This window comes from Cherax quadricarinatus, chromosome 24 (genome assembly GCF_038502225.1).
Source record: "Cherax quadricarinatus isolate ZL_2023a chromosome 24, ASM3850222v1, whole genome shotgun sequence".
In the NCBI taxonomy this organism is placed as follows: domain Eukaryota; kingdom Metazoa; phylum Arthropoda; class Malacostraca; order Decapoda; family Parastacidae; genus Cherax; species Cherax quadricarinatus.
Window position 1 is genome coordinate 19,880,972 of NC_091315.1, and position 20,097 is coordinate 19,901,068.

At 38.2% G+C, this 20,097-nt stretch overlaps 1 protein-coding gene and 1 long non-coding RNA gene across 4 annotated transcripts in view; one reads left to right on the forward strand and one right to left on the reverse strand.

Moving 5' to 3' along the window:
* LOC128690854 (uncharacterized) overlaps positions 1-15,324 on the forward strand; it is a 32,476-nt gene extending 17,152 nt beyond the window's left edge. For both annotated transcript variants that reach the window (XR_011392376.1, XR_011392375.1), the window contains 2 exons: positions 1,780-1,880; positions 12,911-15,324. This is a non-coding gene — a long non-coding RNA (uncharacterized lncRNA). The remainder of the gene's footprint in view (positions 1-1,779; positions 1,881-12,910) is intronic.
* The window catches only part of LOC128690853 (organic cation transporter protein), a 49,733-nt gene that overhangs the window by 16,358 nt on the left and 13,278 nt on the right, over positions 1-20,097 (reverse strand). For both annotated transcript variants that reach the window (XM_070088228.1, XM_053779608.2), the window contains exons 3-4: positions 15,650-15,887; positions 593-696 (exon numbers count right to left, since the gene is read on the reverse strand). In XM_070088228.1, the coding sequence (XP_069944329.1) occupies positions 593-696; positions 15,650-15,887 (342 nt within the window). The remainder of the gene's footprint in view (positions 1-592; positions 697-15,649; positions 15,888-20,097) is intronic.

Genomic DNA, 20,097 nt, shown 5'->3' on the forward strand with positions numbered 1-20,097 from the left:
TTCAGAGTGCATGCAATGTTCTTCCCACCTCCAAGCTAACTGGTTTCCTGAATCTTCTCACAAATGTTATACTGCTCACACTTCAACAGCACATTAAATCACATAAAAGGCTTTCCTTCACTTACTCCTATCTAACATGCTCACACAAGCCTGTTGGAAGTCCAAGGCCCAGGTATTTCATATACAGTACTGTATTCTTATAGACCTCATTGTTCCTTGATCTAGGCATGCACGTTTAACCTTCATATCATCTACATTCCCAAAGTTTCTTAAAATTATATCTCCATCTTTTCAATATTTCTATGGTTATATTCAGCATCTCACAATTTTTCTTTTAAAATTTTTTTATAAAGGTTTCTCAACTTACTGTTCTTTTTCCAAAGCAATTATTCAAACCTCTCTCTTAAAGCACCCTTTTCATTTTGTTTACTCTCACCTCTCCTTTTACCTACAGATACCATTTTTATTCAATGTTTTACTAAGCTGTTACCAGACATATCAGTTACTCTTCTAAAAACACTAACTGTGCACTGAAAAGCCTACCTCTCAATACTTATTTATTAGCACAAAGTCCTAACCATGGATAACTTACAGGTCAGCCACGATACCAAAGGAAAATGCTCCAACTAAAACTCCTGCAAAGTACACTGTCTGAGCCATCTGGGATTTCCATGCATTGTGGCAGGTCAGGTTAAACTGTTGAGAATCAAAAACAAGACTCATTAAGTTCACATATAATTAATTTTAAAGATGATTTGCTAAATCCCAAGTAATATGGTAGGTATCCAACTGTCATTGTTCAAAATTTGTGCCATAACCTTATACATAACCTTACAGTTACAGTAATCACTAAACCTGTGTGGGTCATTCAGCATTAAAAACATTAAGAGTTTTGATAATTTATGCAACTTTTATTTAATGAGAGTCAAATGTCTAATACAAAATGCATGCATCAATTAACAAAGCACAGTACTGTAATATGATTTACTAATTCCAGTATGAAGAGCTGAAGAAAGAAGCACAGCTTCAAAGGGTGAGATAAAGATTTTGATAATCAGTGGAAATCTCATGGAAACACAAATTAGAGATTTTAGTTTCTTAGGTTGTGGCAGTGTTACTTTGCAGCCTGTGAGATCAGTGAAAGAGCTGGGTGTTTACCTGGATTCTTCATTGTCATTTGTAGGACATATTAACCAGATAGTTAAATCTTGCAATTTTCACATTTGTAATCGTTCATAATCTTTATGCAGTCAGATTATATCTTGATATGCAGAGTACCTTCATTCTCATCCACATGTTTGTTTCCTCTTGAATTGACTTTCACAACTGTTTGTAGGTTTGCCTAATTACTTCCTTAACCCTTAAACGGTCCAAACAGATCGACGTTCACATTCGTAGTACTCCAAAAGTAGATCTACTTTCTTTTACATATTTTCAAATGTAACAAAAAAAAATGTAGATAAAAGTTTTTTTTACACGTTTTCAAATGTAAAACAAAAAAGAAGATCTACATTTTTTACATACTTTCAGATGTTAAAAGAATGTATATACACGTTTGGACCGTTTAAGGGTTAAAAGACTTCAGTCTGTACTGAATCATGCAGCTAGATTGGTATTTTCACTCCACTCCAGAGATTTGACAAGTCCCTTCTTGTATTAACTGCACTAGTTCCCTATCAAGGTAAGACCTAAATTTAAACTCTATTTATTAACATTTAAAGCTTCAGTATTAAGTTTAAAGAGCCAAAAATCTTGTTAATATGCTTGTACTATTTACAGTGGGCTTGAGAATGTTTCTGCAAACTGCTACAGACTCTTTCAGACTGACTGAGCGTTGTGCTGTTGGGGAGAACTCATTTGCTGAAAAAGCCTTTTCTTAGGTAGGTCCAAGACTGTTTAATAGGTTACCAGTGTTGCTTCAAAGACAGGAATCTATTCATGCTTTTCATTGTAAAGCACATCTCTTTTCTAGAGCTGATGATCCTGATGATCATACCGTCACTCTTGAATATAAACATCAGCATTGTTTTTATCTTAGCTGCTGCATTTATGGTTTAATGTGTGAGTGCTGTGAATTGCTTGAACAAAGAGGTACATGCTAAAAAATCATAAAATCTCAAATTATTGTATATGGTCTTGAATGGCAAAACAATCATAGTGTGAGACAAAATTATTGTTAAAAGAGTATCAATGAAAAATTTTCAAGAATTTCAATGTTTGGGGCACATAATTACCATACTAGTGAGCGCATGATAAACCGAGTATTAAAATTGTACAGTACAGTGGAACCTCGGCTTACGAACTCCCCACCATGCGAATTTTTCAGGATACAAACCGTTGTTCAGTCGATCTTTTGCTTCCGGATACGAAGGAAATTCCAGGATGCAAACTTCCCCCTCAAGGGAGGTTCCTTAAATAAATAAATAAATAAATAAATAAATAAAATATTTATTTCTTTGCAAAGGTTACAATGTGTGTTTACATATCATAATATAATTGGAGCAAAGAAAGCCACTATTATGCCGAGGCATTTCGGGCAGACTTAACCTAACCCTTTCAGGGTCCGTCCCGTAGATCTACGGCTTTACGTTCAGGGTCCAAACCGTAGATCTACGCCATGAGCTCAGCTCACTCTGATAAACTGTGTGGTACATTTGGGCCTAGATATGAGAGAATACATCTATGTGGTATGTGTGCACCACATAAAACAAATCCTGCAGCACACTGTGTATAATGAGAGAAAAAAACTGAAACCAAGATTTTCGATTAAAACAGCAACTTTGCAGTATTTTTTCATGTGTTTTTTATAGTTGTATTTGCGATTTCTTGGTCTCATTTGATAGAATGGAAGACATATTACAGAAATAGAGATGATTTTGATTGGTTTTAGCACAGGAAATGGCTTGAAACTGAGCTCAAATTAGCAGAAATGTTAAATTTTTGCAGATGTTCAAGAGTAAACAAACGACCTCACACGTCTAATACACGCCAGCTGGTGGGTCTAATATACATTCACAAATGTGGTGATGATATTTATACAATTATTACAATATTGCATAACGGTAAATCTTCTATTTTTTGGTGTGAATAAAAATTCATTATGTGAATAAAAAATCAAAATGGAATTTATTTGTAAAGCCTCAAAACATAACTAATGAACAGAGGAAATGTTAGTTTAGTGCCAGGAATATCTACATTGTTTATTCTGGACCCTATTTTGAAACTGGAATATTTTGAACTTTGTGTTAAATTGGCCAAATTACCAATTTCCAATCACTTTATTTTGTAGTTGAAACAGTTGACTTGGCGATTTCTTGTGCTCAATCGATAGAATAGAAGTAATACTAGTGAAATAGCTAAGAATTTGGTCGACTGGAATAATGTAATTGGCCTAAAATGGGAGTCAAAATCGGCAAAAGCGCCGATTCGTAAATATCGCTGACACATCAAAATTCACGAGAGCATAATTTCGTCAATTTTCCATCAAATTTCGTACTTTTTATTTTATTACCTTCACAAAAAGATTCTCTACCATTTCATAAGAAAAAAAAACATTTTTTTTTTTTAAATTCTTGGACACTGGGGCACCACTTCAGATTTTGGCCTTGGACCCTGAAGGGGCTAATACAGTGGACCCTCGACCAACGACAGCATTGCATAACATTAAATCCGACTAGCGATACATTTTAACGCAAAAATTTTGCCTCGACTAGCGCTAAAAAACTCGACCAATGCGATTCGTTCCGTTCAAGATGCGTCCACGTGTGGCCTGCGCAGTGTTTACAAGCCAGCCACCGAGGTCGCATCCAAACATACAATCGGAACATTTCATATTATCACAGCGTTTTTAGTGATTGCACCTGCAAAATAAAGTCACCATGGGCCCCAGGAAAGCTTCTAGTGCCATCCCTGTGATAAAAAGGGTGAGAATTAGTATGGAAATTAAGAAAGATTTTGAAGGGTTTGGGGCTAACCCTGAGATGCCTATGGCAGTTGTGGAATCCATTGTGCCTACTTCAAAGATTAAGGAAATGTGTGCAAAGTGGGTTGAACTGCAAACCTTTATGGATGAAAATCACCCTAACACAGCTATTGCAAGCCGTGCTGGTGACTATTACAATGACAATGTTGTGGCCCATTTTAGACAAATCGTAAAGGAACGGGAGGTACAGGGCTCTATGGACAGATATGTTGTGCGACAGAGGTCCAGTGACTCTCAAGCTGGTCCTAGTGGCATTAAAAGAAGAAGGGAAGTAACCCCGGAAAAGGACTTGCTACCTCAAGTCCTAATGGAAGGGGATTCCCCTTCTAAACACTACCACCACCCACACTCTCCCCTCCTCCCATCCCATCAATCATCACCAGATCGTCAATAAAGGTAAGTGTCATGTAATTGTACATGTCTTCTTCAGTTTGTGTGTATTAAAATTAATATTTCATGTGGTAAAATTTTTTTTTTCACTACTTTGGGGTGTCAGGAACGGGTTAATTTGATTTCCATTATTTCTTATGGGGAAAATTAACTCGACTAACAATAATTTCGACTAACGATGAGGTCTCAGGAACGGATTAATATCGTTGGTCGAGGGACCACTGTACTTATAGACTAAGTCTAGACAGGTGAAAAGTGTACTAGTAGTGGTTACCAATGTTTTGCTGATGGTGGTGCTAACTACTGGCAGCCTTTTGAAGTTTCTCCTTACTGTTTTTTTTTTTTTTAATTATCACACTGGCCGATTCCCACCAAGGCAGGGTGGCCCGAAAAAGAAAAACTTTCACCATCATTCACTCCATCACTGTCTTGCCAGAAGGGTGCTTTACACTACAGTTTTTAAACTGCAACATTAACACCCCTCCTTCAGAGTGCAGGCACTGTACTTCCCATCTCCAGGACTCAAGTCCGGCCTGCCGGTTTCCCTGAACCCCTTCATAAATGTTACTTTGCTCACACTCCAACAGCACGTCAAGTATTAAAAACCATTTGTCTCCATTCACTCCTATCAAACACGCTCACGCATGCCTGCTGGAAGTCCAAGCCCCTCGCACACAAAACCTCCTTTACCCCCTCCCTCCAACCTTTCCTAGGCCGACCCCTACCCCGCCTTCCTTCCACTACAGACTGATACACTCTTGAAGTCATTCTGCTTCGCTCCATTCTCTCTACATGTCCGAACCACCTCAACAACCCTTCCTCAGCCCTCTGGACAACAGTTTTGGTAATCCCGCACCTCCTCCTAACTTCCAAACTACGAATTCTCTGCATTATATTCACACCACACATTGCCCTCAGAAATGACATCTCCACTGCCTCCAGCCTTCTCCTCGCTGCAACATTCATCACCCATGCTTCACACCCATATAAGAGCGTTGGTAAAACTATACTCTCATACATTCCCCTCATACTGTTATTATTATTATTAATTATTATATCATTATTATTATTATAATAATAATTATTATTATTATTATTATGTACGTGGTGATGGGCTCTTGATCCAGGGAATTGGATCTGTGCTCCAGTTCCTTAAATTAATAATAATAAAAATAATAATACACATAATAATAATAATAATAATAATAATAATAATAATACGTACAGTGGAACCTCAAAAATCAAACTTAATCCATTCCAGGAGCTAGTTCTAAATTCGAAAAGTCTGAAATTCAAAGCAATATTTCCCATAAGAAATAATGGAAATACAATTAATCCGTTCCAGAAACCCAAAAATATTCACACAAAAAATACATTTTATAGAGATTAATTACAGTTTTACATACAACAAATACTATAGTTTTTAATTATGTATAGTAATACATATAAAATAACATTTTTACTTACCTTTATTGAAGATTGGTGATGGCATCTGGAAGATAGGGAGGAGGAGAGAGGGAGTTGGGGTTAGTGTTTGGAAGGAGAATCCCCCTCCATGAGGACTTCAGGTAAAGCCCTCTCTGGGGTTACTTCCCTTCTCTGTCTTTTAACCCTTTGAGGGTCGACAGGCCCTCTGCGAGACTCGTTCTAAGGGTCGGCCAAATTTAAAAAAAAAAAATAATTTTTTCTTATGAAAAGAAAGAGAATCTTTTCCCGATCATAATGACACCAAAATTATGAAATTTGATGGAAAACTTACGGAATTATGCTCTCGCGAAGTTAGCTGTCTCGGCGATGTTTACGCATCGGTGATTTTGCCCACTTTGAGCCCCATTTTCGGCCAATTCCACTGCACTAGTCGACAAAAAACATAAATATTTCGCTAGAACTCCATTTTTTCTGTCGAATGAGTGCAAGAAACCACCCATTTACCAATTTCAACTATCCAGTACAGTGGTCAGAATTTAGCAATTTTGCCAATTTCACACAAATTTCAAAAGATGCCAATTTCCGAATAGGGTCCAGAATAAACAAGAAAGACATTCCTGGCACTAAAATGACATTTCCTTTGTTCATTAGTCACGTCTCAAGGCCCCTCTTACATTCTTTTTCTTTCCACTTTGAATTTTTATTCTCACAAAAAATAGAAGATTTACTGTTATGCAGACTACTGCATTAGTGTAAAAAATGGTATAAATAATATTGGCGCACTTGCAAAAGAATATTAGACTCACCAGTTGATGTGTATTGGACGCTTGGCATGATTTGTTTACTTTTGAACTTTGGTAAAAATCGAACATTTCTGCTACTTTGAGCTCAATTTCAAGGTACTTTTCATTGTAAAACCAGTCAAAATCATCTCAATTTCTGTAATATGTCTTCCATTCTATAAAATGAGACCAAGAAAACTAGAATACAACAATAAATACCATACAAAAGTACAGTGCAAAGTTGCTGTTTTAGTCCAAAAAAACGGTCCAAGTTTTTTTTTCTCATTATGCACTGTGTGCTGCAGGATTTTTTTTATACTGTGCACACTGACCACATAGACCCATTCTTTCATATGTAGGCCTACCAGCTTTCTCCCACTAGATTTGAGGGCGCTAGAATTTAGGCGTACTAGTATGTCAAAAACCCTGGGTCGTAAGCCGTACTAGTACGGCTGAAACCCTCAAAGGGTTAATGCCACTAGGACCAGCTTGAGAGTCACTGGACCCCTGTCTCACAAAATAACTGTCCACAGTCCTCTGTTTCTGGTGCCTCTTTAACATTTCCCTAAAATGGGACATGGTTCTGTCATTGAACTTATTGCAAAGATGGCTTGTTTCAGTTTGCTCAGGGTGGTACTTCTGCACAAATATTTGGACATCATTCCACTTGGCACAAATCTCCTTAATCTTTGAAGAAGGCACCTAATCCACTCCCTATATTAACCCCTTGACTGTCGCAACCACAAATCCTGAGGTGTCTCCTGGTGTTGCAAAATTAAAAAAAAAAAAAAAAAAATATTTTTCTTATGAAATGATAAGAGAATCTTTTCCCGATTGCAATGACACCAAAAAAGCGAAATTTGATGGAAAACTGACGGAATTATGGTCTCACGAGGTTAGTGACCTCAGCGATATTTACAAATCAGCGATTTCGCCCACTTTGAGCCCTATTTTCAGCTAATTCCATTGTTCCAGTCGACCAAACTCATAGCTTTATCTTTAGAACTCCACTTTTTCTATCGATTGAGTACAAGAAACTGCCCATTTACCAATTTCAACTACCCAATAACGTGGTCAGAAATTTGCAATTTGGCCAATTTCACAAAAATTAAAAAATACGACAATTTCAAAATAAGGTCCAGAATGAACAATGCAGACATTCCTGGCTCTAAAATAACATTTTCTTTGTTCATCAGTCATGTCTCCATGCCCCTCTGATATTACTCTTGCCTTCTATTTTGAATTTTTATTCAAACAAAAAATAGAAGATTTACTATTATGCAGACTACTGCAATACTGTAATAATTGTATAAATAACATCAACCCATTCATGACTGCATATTAGAATGGCTAGTTGGACATTTATTGGACAATGACATCATTTGTTTACTTTTGAACATGGGCAAAAATCAAACATTTCCCCTACTTTGAGCTCCATTTCCAGGTTCTTTTTATAGTAAAATCAATCAAAATCTCCTCTATTTCTATAATATGTTTTCCATTCTATCAAATGAGACCAAGAAAACGAGAATACAACCATAAATACTATACGAAAATAGACCACAAAGTCGGCATTTTAATTAAAAAAAACGGTCGGAGTTTTTTTTTCTAATTATGCACTGCGTGCTCCAGGATTTCTTTATATGGTGCACACTGACCACACAGACCCATTCTCTCACATGTGGGCCTACCAGCTTTCTCCTTCTTGATTTGAAGCTGCTAGAATTTATGAGTATATATACGTCAATATATACGGCCGCGACAGTCAAAGGGTTAACACCTTTCACAACATCAGCTTCCTTGATTTGTCTTTCTTTGACAGGATAGAACCGATGGTCGACTTGTTTTTCCCATACATCCTGGCAAGCTCAACAAGTCTTGCACCACTCTCATACTTCTGTATTATTTCCTTCTTCACATCTATGATGTTTCTCACTTTCTTTACCACAGGGGTACCACTAGCAAGTTTCTTTGGGCCCATGGCAACTTATTTCACAGTCCCACAAGCACTAAACACAACGAAATAATCGTAAAATGCGTGAATGAGAGCACAGGTTAGTGTTCACTCAAACATAAACAAAGCTAGACTGCTCACGGCGCCTGTGCGGGGACGCGGACAGAGTGGCAGACAGGTCCCGTACCCGGCGGTCCAAAAATAGGGGTGCGTTCGATAATAGGGACACAGTTTGTCCGAAAAAATGGTCCTATTTTCGAAGCGTTCAATATGTGATACGTTCGATTTTTGAGGTTCCACTGTATGTATTAATAATAATAATTATAATAATACAGTGGACCCCCACTTAACGATCACCTTCCAATGCAACCAATTATGTAAGTGTATTTATGTAAGTGCGTTTGTACGTGTATGTTTGGGGGTCTGAAATGGATTAATCTACTTCACAATATTCCTTATGGGAACAAATTCGGTCAGTACTGGCACCTGAACATACTTCTGGAATGAAAAAATATCGTTAACCGGGGGTCCACTGTACATACATACTACTACTAATAATAATAATAATACAATATAATAGTAATAATAATAATAATAATAATAATAATATGTTGTCATTTTTAGACATTTTTCGTAATTTTTTTCATATTTTTGTGCCACCCTACAGCCACCCAGAGGGTGGCTGTAGGGTGGCACGTGCCTACAGCCACCCTCTGGGTGGCTGTAGGTACTTCTAGACCACGGCTATCTCAGTGCAAACCAAGTGTTAATAGGAAGATTTGTGCCATTCTGAGTGACCGCAATGCTGTGGCCAGAGTGATCATGTCTTCATACAGTGATCATGACCACACCTGTGGTTACTTATGTGACAACCTCACCACTAATTATAGATAAACACAAGCTAAGTGTGGGGTTGTGGACTGGGAAGATACTAGAGTGGGAGAGTAAATGGCAGATGCTTTCTGCCGCTGCCGGCATTGCCATCACTTGCCATGTTATGGCCTATTTTATTCATTCTAGAGTATGTATCATGTTTCTATGTTATTGTTTATTATGCTATATTAGATGAATTGTGGTAGATAACTAAGCCGTAGAGTCGATAGCATTATTTTGTCATGCCTCCTGAGAGGCTGGAACAGATTAATCGCATTTCGATTAATTTAAATGAGGAAAACTGACTTGGCATACGAACAAGGTCATGGAATGGATTAAATTTGTAAGCCGAGGTTCCACTGTATATCTGATGCCACACAGCGAGTGGAAATTCATATTCTTTTTAAGGAATTTCAGTGTTTAATACCACTATTTAGCTTCATAACAATATCTAACATGAATTACATACTGTATATGTATACAATTTAGAGTAAATAAGGTGAGTACCAGTCTTTATTTAATTTGTATTGTAATTTATATTTTGGTATTTTTTCCTTGGCTTTTCATGGTTGATTAGATCAAATGGATCATAAGTTCAGAATGCCTCTGGTCTGTCTGACCAAGACTTTCAGTATTCAACTGTATATGAAGTACTGCAGAGTCAAATTTATGTCAAATTATTTTCTCTCTAATCTCTTATTAAATAATGAGTAATGTGTACAGTATGTATGGTACTGTATTTACAAAGTAGAGTTTTTCATCTGTTTTAGATTTCTACCACAAAAATTTCAACATAACTTCTATTTTTGGATTTTAATTTCTATAACTTGTACCATTTCATGGGTCTATGAAAGACAAGGTGAACAGCAGAACTGACGAGGAAAAAAGTTGAGTGGTGCACTGAGGCACCAGTGGAGACAAAGAATGTTATCCATGGAGGCAAAAAGGGGAATGTATGAGAGCATTGTGAGTGTTAATGCTCAGTGGTGTACGCCTAAGGTATGGCACATACCCTGGGCACCACATGAAGGGGACACCATTGAGAAGTTTCTATTAACCCTTTGACTGTCGCAAGCCCCTTTCTGAAACTGTCATTCTACGTCGCAAAATTTTTTGGAAAAAAAAAAAAATTCTTATGAAATGATAGAGAATGTTTTCCCAATGGTGATGACACCAAAAGTACAAAATTTGGTCAAAAACTCATGGAATTACGCTCCCGCGAAGTTAGCGGTCTTGGCGACATATATGCATCGGTGATTTCGCCGACTTTGAACCTTGTTTTTGGCCAATTATGTTGTTCCAATTGACCAAACTCATAGCTATTTCTTTAGAACTCCATTTTTTCTATCAGTTGAGAACAAGAAACCACCCATTTACTGATTTCAACTACCCAATAAAGTGGTCAGAAATTGGCAATTTGGCCAATTTCATGCAAATTAAAAAAGATGCCAATTTCAAAATAGGGTCCAAAATAAACAATGTAGACATTCTTGGCACTAAAATAACATGTCCTCTGTTCATTAGTCATGTCTCTAGGCCCGTCTTATATTACTATTTCTTTCTATTTTGATTTTTTATTCATACAAAAAATGCAAAATTTACTGTTATGCAGACTACTGCATTATTGTAAAAATGGTATAAATAATATCGGTGCACTAGTGAAAGAATATTAGACTCCCCAGTTGACGTGTATTGGACATGTAGTGTGATTTGCTTACTCCTGAACATTGGTAAAAATCGAGCATTTCTGCTACTTTGAGCTCAATTTCAAGGTCGTTTTCATCGTGAAACTAATCAAAATCATCTCTATTTCTGTAATATGTTTTTCATTTTATCTCATGAGACCATGAAAACGAGAATACAATGATAAATACTATACGAAAATACACCTCAAGTCGGCGTTTTAATCCAAAAAAATGATCAATTTTTTTTCTCATTACGCACTGTGTGCTGCAGGATCTTTTTTATGTGGTGCACATTGACCACACAGACCCATTCTCTCACATGTGGGCCTAGCAGCTTTCTCCTGCTTGATTTGAAGCTGCTAGAATTTACGCATATAAATACGTCCGAAACAGTGGCGTGTAAGACGTATATATACGACCAAAACAGTCAAAGGGTTAAAGTCAGACAAGCCATCCTCAGATAGTGAAAAAAAGAATTTTCTTCAGATGTTTGATCTGTCTTTGATTATAATGGGTGAGAAGCACTAGAATGGCTTGATTGTTAACCCTTTGACTGTTGCAAGCCCTTTTCTGAAACTGTCATTCTATGTCGCAAAATTTTTGGAAAAAAAAAAATAATCCTCATGAAATGACAGAGAATCTTTTCCCAATGGTAATGACACCAAAAGCACGAAATATGGTCGAAAACTCACGGAATTACGCTCCCGCGAAGTTAGCACTCTCAGCGACGTATACGCATCGGCAATTTCGCCGACTTTGAGCCCTGCTTTTAGCCAATTCCGTTGTTCCAGTTGAACATACTCATAGCTATTTCTTTAGAACTCCATTTTTTCTATCAGTCGAGTACAAGAAACCGCCCATTTACCAATTTGAACTACCCAATAAAGTGGTCAGAAATTGGCAATTTGACCAATTTCACACAAATTAAAAAAGATGCCAATTTCAAAATTGGGTCCAAAATAAACAATGTAGACATTCTTGGCACTAAAATAACATATCCTCTGTTCATCAGTCATGTCTCTAGGCCCCTCTTATATTACTATTGCTTTCTGTTTTGATTTTTTATTCATACAAAAAAATACAAAACTTACTGTTATGCAGACTACTGCATTATTGTAAAAATGGTATAAATAATATCGGTGCACTAGTGAAAGAATATTAGACTCCCCAGTTGACGTGTATTGGACGTGTATTGTGATTTGCTTACTCCTTAACATTGGTAAAAATCAAACATTTCCGCTACTTTGAGCTCAATTTCAAGGTCGTTTTCATCTTGAAACTAATCAAAATCATCTCTCTTTCTATAACATGTTTTCCATTTTATCACATGAAACCACGAAAACGAGAATACAATGATAAATACTACATGAAAATACACCTCAAAGTCGGCATTTTAATCCAAAAAAAAAAGGTCAGTTTTTTTTTTTCCTCATTATGCACTGCGTGCTGCAGGATTTTTTTTATGTGGTGCACACTGACCACACAGCCCCATTCTCTCAAATGTGGACCTACCAGCTCTCTCCTGCTTGATTTGAAGATGCTAGAATTTACGCATGTAAATACGTCCGAAACAGTGGCGCATAAGACGTATATATACGACCAAAACAGTCAAAGGGTTAAACCATTTAGTATATAAATTATTAGGTAACAATACAATGCTGGGAGCTGCATGACCACATACCTCACAGTACCACTGCTCAGTGCCAACTGGCAGTTAAGACCATTCTCCCACACAAACTAGGGAGGTAGTCTAGAATTTTGTGAAAAATCTTTAAAATTTAATGTTCTTATTAAAAGTTTCATTTCCTTATTACAGAGCACTATGTAAAAAGACCATGAAAAGTTTCTTCACAAAGAAGGAAAGTAGAGCTGAAGGACAGAAGAGACAAAAGTTAGAGGAGGAAGCCAAGAAGTTGAGCAAGTTCCTCATGCTCTTCTTTGAAAAGCCTGGAACAAGTTGTTTGATACATCCCATGGAGTCCCCTGCACCTGCTACAAGTTTGTTACAATCCAAAGGTGGATCAAGTACAAATGTGTCACAAGCCAAGGAGGAAGTCAAGTCAGATAAATCCAAGTATGACGAGATTAACCCTTTGACTGTCGCAACCCCCAATCCTGAGGTGTCTCCTGGTGTCGCAAAATTTAAAAAAAAAAAATTATTTTTTCTTATGAAATGATAGAGAATCTTTTCCCGATTGTAATGACACCAAAAAAACGAAATTTGATGGAAAACTGACGGAATTATGCTCTCGCGAAGTTAGCAACCTCGCCGCTGTTTACAAATCGGCGATTTCGCCCACTTTGAGCCCTATTTTCGGCTAATTCCATTGTTCCAGTCGCCCAAACTCATAGCTATTTCTTTAGAACTTCATTTTTTCTATCGATTGAGTACAAGAAACTGCCCATTTACTGATTTCAACTACCTAATAATGTGGTCAGAAATTTGCAATTTGGCCAATTTCACGAAAACTAAAAAATATGACAATTTCAAAATAAAGTCCAGAATGAACAATGCAGACATTCCAGGCTCTAAAATAACGTTTTCTTTGTTCATCAGTCACGTCTCCAGGCCCCTCTGATATTACTCTTGCTTTCTATTTTGAATTTTTATTCAAACAAAAAATATTAGACTTACTATTATGCAGACTACTGCAATGCTGTAATAACTGTATAAATAACATCAACCCATTCATGACTGCATATTAGAATGGCTAGTTGGACATTTATTGGGCAATGGCATCATTTGTTTACTTTTGAACATTGGCAAAAATCAAACATTTCCCCTACTTTGAGCTCCATTTCTAGGTTCTTTTTATAGTAAAATCAATCAAAAACACCTCTATATCTGTAATATGTTTTCCATTCTATCAAATGAGACCAAGAAAACGAGAATACAACCATAAATACTATACGAAAATAGACCACAAAGTCGGCATTTTAATTAAAAAAAACGGTCGGAGTTTTTTTTTTTCTCATTATGCACTGCGTGCTCCAGGATTTTTTTTATATGGTGCACACTGACCACACAGACCCATTCTCTCACATGTGGGCCTACCAGCTTTCTCCTGCTTGATTTGAAGCCGCTAGAATTTATGAGTATATATACGTCAAACACGGCACCTCGTAAAACGTATATATACGGCCGCGACAGTCAAAGGGTTAAAAGTGATGCTGCAAGAGAGAACATGGACATGACAGGAGGGTAAGGCGATGGTGGTGGCAATGTTGAGTTTATTGACATTTTACCTGATGAAACTGAACCTATTGAACTGGATGGTGTCAAAGAGCTTTGAACTGTCATACAAGAAGTGATTGAACAGCATGTCGATGGACTTCTGAAGTTCTGCAAAAATACTGGAAAATCAATTATACCTGAAGTATTGAGAATAGATATAATAAAGCTGGGTTCGGAGTATTTCCAGAACAGTGAGGGGCCTTTCCTACCAACAAATAACCACTCAATGAAAAAAATTTGGTTCAAGAGGAAATTGGGAAATGGTCATGGTGAGGAAGTGACTTGCTTATGGTAGGTCTAATCCCCTTCTAAAAGGTCTGCACTTTGTATCTGCTGTCATCTCTATTCCTGGTCAGACCATCAGTCCTCACTGGAGCAGGAAAAGTGGATTTAACCAGTGGAAAACACCTAAAGGGATTAGCGTTCATGAAAATGATAAGAATCATTGGGAATGCTTCACAAAGTACAAAGAAATGAAAAGAAATTTAGCAAAGATTGAGAGGGAAAAGTAGAAGTGGTGTGATATCTTGAGATTTCTTCACTGCATGAAATTCCTTGTGACTCAGAACTTGGCTTTGCAAGGACACAGGGAGTCACATCAGCTGGAAGATGACTCCGGTGTGGGAAATTTCCTTGGTTTACTGAAATTACTGACCATCTTTGACCCTGTCATGAAAGAACACCTCATTCATGTGGAAATTAATCCTGTATCCATGTTTTATCTTTCATTCGGTGTCCAAAATGAATTCATCCACATGATGGCATCCGCTGTTCACCAGAGATCTGAATTACTGGTGCCAGTGTCACTCATGTAGATCTGTTTTAAGCACAGTGCCATCAAATATGCTGTGATCAATAAATTTTGGCACAGACAAGAGAATATAAGCCTGTGAAGGGAGTGTGCAACTTATAAAAAAATCCTGTAACATGCAGTGCATGATGGAAAAAGCAAACCTCTAACCTTGTGTTTGGTTTAATAAAATGACTGAGGTGTTTTCTAGGGCATTTTTTATGACTTTAATGGATGTTTCTAGATATCAATTGACAGAACTGAAGAAACTAGTGAAATAGGACCACAAGTAGCAGCAATATTCAATCAATTTTTGATGATTTTTCTGAAGAAGGGTAGGGTCCTCCTACTCCAATAAGTCTGTTTTATGGGTTTTTATTAGGTTTGCTTCAATAACAACATTATCAGCACTTTTAATTTCAGGGGTCATGACAGTGAAGGAGTTAATACAGTATTTTTCTATTCATGGGGCATTAAATTAATTAGGTGTGGAAGTTGAATAGTAAAATCATATACCTGTGTAAACTTACTTCTGTGACAATTGTCGAGACAAAGACATCATCTGCAAATACCTTCCCCTCTGGGCATTCAGTGGTGTTACTTTTACTGTAGTCTTCTGGTAAACATGAATCATTGTCATTTAGTCGCTGATATCGATGGCATTCATCATAGTTTGCAGATGCATTGAGGTATGGAATAGTGAAGTAAATAAAGCTCTCATTATAGGTTGGGTTGGTTCTATTGATATCGCATTTAGGTACCAGACATCTGAGGGAAATAAAAATTATCATTACTACATTTAGAAGTGCTACAAGATATGTATAGTTGACGGTGTGCTATACAAGATATGGTATTATACACCATGGTACTAAAGAAAACTTTTTTTGATTAACTTCAGCTGCCTATGGTAAATTACCCCAAATGATACATGGAATAACTGAGTGTTATAATTACTCATTATAAGCTTACAACAAATACAAAATCATCAAGGTGATGCAGTGTGTGTGAATCATTACTCAGAATGATTTCTGACTGATATCAATCAAATTGAACATGCACACACACAAGCAAACACACACACACACACACACACACACACACACACACACACTAGGACCAGTGCTATTTTTGATATATGTGAACGACATGATGGAAGGAATAGACTCTGAAGTGTCCCTGTTCGCAGATGATGTGAAGTTCATGAGAAGAATTAAATCGGACGAGGATGAGGCAGGACTGCAAAGAGACCTGGACAGGCTGGACATGTGGTCCAGTAACTGGCTTCTTGAATTCAATCCAGCCAAATGCAAAGTCATGAAGATTGGGGAGGGGCAAAGAAGACCGCAGACAGAGTATAGGCTAGGTGGACAAAGACTACAGACCTCACTCAGGGAGAAAGACCTTGGGGTGACCATAACACCGAGCACATCACCGGAGGCACACATCAACCAAATAACTGCTGCAGCATACGGGCGCCTGGCAAACCTGAGAATAGCATTCCGATACCTTAATAAGGAATCGTTCAAGACACTGTACACTGTGTATGTTAGGCCTATACTGGAGTATGCAGCACCAGTCTAGAACCCACACCTGGTCAAGCACGTCAAGAAGTTAGAGAAAGTACAAAGGTTTGCAACAAGGCTAGTCCCAGAGCTCAAGGGAATGTCGTACGAGGAAAGGTTAAGGGAAATCGGACTGATGACACTGGAGGACAGAAGGGTCAGGGGAGACATGATAACGACACACAAGATACTGCGGGGAATAGACAAGGTGGACAGAGATAGGATGTTCCAGAGAGGGGACACAGGGACAAGGGGTCACAACTGGAAGCTGAAGACTCAGACGAGTCACAGGGACGTTAGGAAGTATTTCTTCAGTCATAGAGTTGTCAGCAAGTGGAATAGCCTAGCAAGTGAAGTAGTGGAGGCAGGAACCATACATAGTTTTAAGAAGAGATATGACAAAGCTCAGGAAGCAGAGAGAAAGAGGACCCAGTAGCGATCAGTGAAGAGGCGGGGCCAGGAGCTGAGTCTCGACCCCTGCAACCACAATTAGGTGAGTACACATAGTATTTGGTACAGGTCGGCCACCACTAATCAGGCAATCAGTTATCTGGTTCCACCAGTAATCCAGCACTAATTTTGGCTAGCATAATTTCAAATTTCATAATTATACTGACTTAAATCATTATACTGACTCAAATTTCATCATTATACTGACTCAGAAATTGTGCAGATGGTTGTAAATCCACAGCAGCAAGCCAGTGGAGGAGAAAGCAGTGATGAAAATGAGGACGATATAGCAGAAAGAGTCTCTACTGATAGGTTAATTAAGTGTATTCTAACCTAACCACTCTGTAATCCGGCAAACTCACTAATCCGGCAAACTACTGGTTCCGATGATGCCGGATCAGTGATGGTCGAACTGTACTTAAATCCAGCAGTCAGGGTGGGTAGGCAGGTGTGTCTATTGGACTGGTGCCACTAGTAAGTACAATAAATAGAGAAGGTAACATTCTACTAAGAAACAGAACTGTCTAGTAAATACACATTAGGATACAAAAACTCAAGTCTGGAGTAGTCTACCAGACCTCACTAATACTACATACACACAAAAGCGTGTGAGTACATGTGACTGTGCGTACACACACATATACATGAACTGTTGCCACGCTGTAAATGCTGACCACTCACACCTACACTCTAACCACCCTCTGCCACATGTACACTCCTTCACACTATCCCACACTTGTACACACCTTCTCCCACCCACACCCAAATACACACACACACAAGAAGTTAGAGAAAGTACAAAGATTTACAACAAGGTTAATTCTGGAGCTCAGGGGAATGTCCTATGATGAAAGGTTGAGGGAAATCGGACTGACGACACTGGAGGACAGGAGGGTCAGGGGAGAAATGATAACAACATACAAAATACTGCGTGGAATAGATAAGGTGGACAGAGACATGATGTTCTAGAGAAGGGACACAGAAACAAGGGGTCACAATTGGTAGCTGAAGACTCGGACAAGTCACAGGCATGTTAGGAAGTACATGTATTTCTTCAGTCATAGAGTCGTCAGGAAGTGGAATAGCCTAGCAAGTGATGTAGTGGAGGCAGGAACCATACATAGCTTTAAGATGGGGTATGACAAAGCTCAGGAAGTAGAGAGAGAGGGGACCTAGTAGCGATCAGTGAAGAGGCGGGGCCAGGAGCCGAGTCTCGACCCCTGCAACCACAATTAGGTGAGTACACACACGCACACAGAAACAAGGGGTCACAATTGGAAGCTGAAGACTCAGATGAGTCACAGAGATGTTAAAAAGTATTTCTTCAGTCATAGAGTTGTCAGGAAATGGAATAGCCTAGCAAGTGATGTAGTGGAGGCAGGAACAATATACAGTGGTCCCTCGTTTTTCGTAATTAATCCGTTCCTGGAGCCGTTACTATAAACGAAATTTACGATTTACGAATCAATTTTCCCCATAAGAAATAATGTAAATACAATTAATCCATTCCTGACACCCAGAAGTATTAAAAAAAAAAAAATGTTTACATGAAATATACATGTAGTACATAAACAATACAATGGGAAATGATGAATGAAACATTAACAGCATAACACTTACCTTTATTGGAGATTCTTCTTAGTGTATGGGAGACTGGAGGAGGAGAGAGAGTGGATTGTTTATAGTTTGGAAGGGGAATCCCCTTCCATCAACACCTCAGGTACCATTTGCTTTACTGGCTTGTGTCCTGGTATTGCCTTTTCCTCTTGTGTAATGAAGGTCCTCTTTGGCATTTTCTTCCAAAAGAGGCCTGTTTCATCACAATTGAACACTTGTTCAGGTTTCAGTCCTTCAGCCTCTATGTACTCCTGGAATTCATGCACATATTTTTCAGCTGCCTTGTGGTCCGAACTGGCAGCCTCACCATGCCTTACCACACTGTGTATGCTAGTATGGTTCTTAAATCTCTCAAACCAGCCTTTGCTGGCCTTAGATTCACTCACATCACCACTATTTGTAGGCAATTTCTTTACCAAATCTTCATGCAACTGCCTAGCCTTTTCACAAATAATTGAAGTCATAAGAGTATCTCCTGCTAATTGTTTCTCATTTATCCACACCAATAATAACTTCTCAACCTCTTCCAGTACTGGTGATCTCATTTTTGTCAGCTTAGTTACTCCCTTTGCAACAACAGCGTCCTTTATTTCCTTTTTCTTGGCCACTATGGAACATAAGGTTGTGTAGGGTTTCTTATACATCCTGGACAGTTCGGCCACACTTGTACCACATTCATATTGTTCAATGATGGTTTTCTTAATTTCAATCATATTTCTCACCTTCTTTACCACAGGCTTGGCACTAGGAGCTTTCTTTGGAGCCATGGTAGCTTATTTAGTACTTGCAAGCACTTAAATAAATGGAATATTATGAAATATTTCGCTGGAGCACGTGAGGGGACCTTCGCTCACTGGTAAACAATGCCAGACTGGCTGCCGCCCCAGCTCACGCCGTGGGTACACATCCCGGGCGAACTATGACTCACGAGTCAACCTATGAAAAGTGAGTCCATGTTTATACGAAAATGCCCCTATGATTGGCGAAATTTATGATTGCCGGGAACTACGAAAAGCGGGGGACCACTGTACAGTGGAACCTCTACTTGCGAGTTTAATCCATTCCATGACCTTGCTCACAACTGGATTTGCTCGTTTGCAGAATCAATTTTCCTCATTTAAATTAATTGAAATGCAATTAATCCGTTCCAGTGGAATTCTGTACTTCAATAATTTCGCTAATATCAACTCTACGGCTTATTTATCTATCTCACTTCATCTCATATGACATAATAAACAATATAAATAACATAGAAACCTGATATATACTCTAAAATGAATAAAATATGTCATTCATGTAGTGGTATGGGCGGTGTCGGCGGTGGACGAGAGTTTGTCTGGAGACCGGGC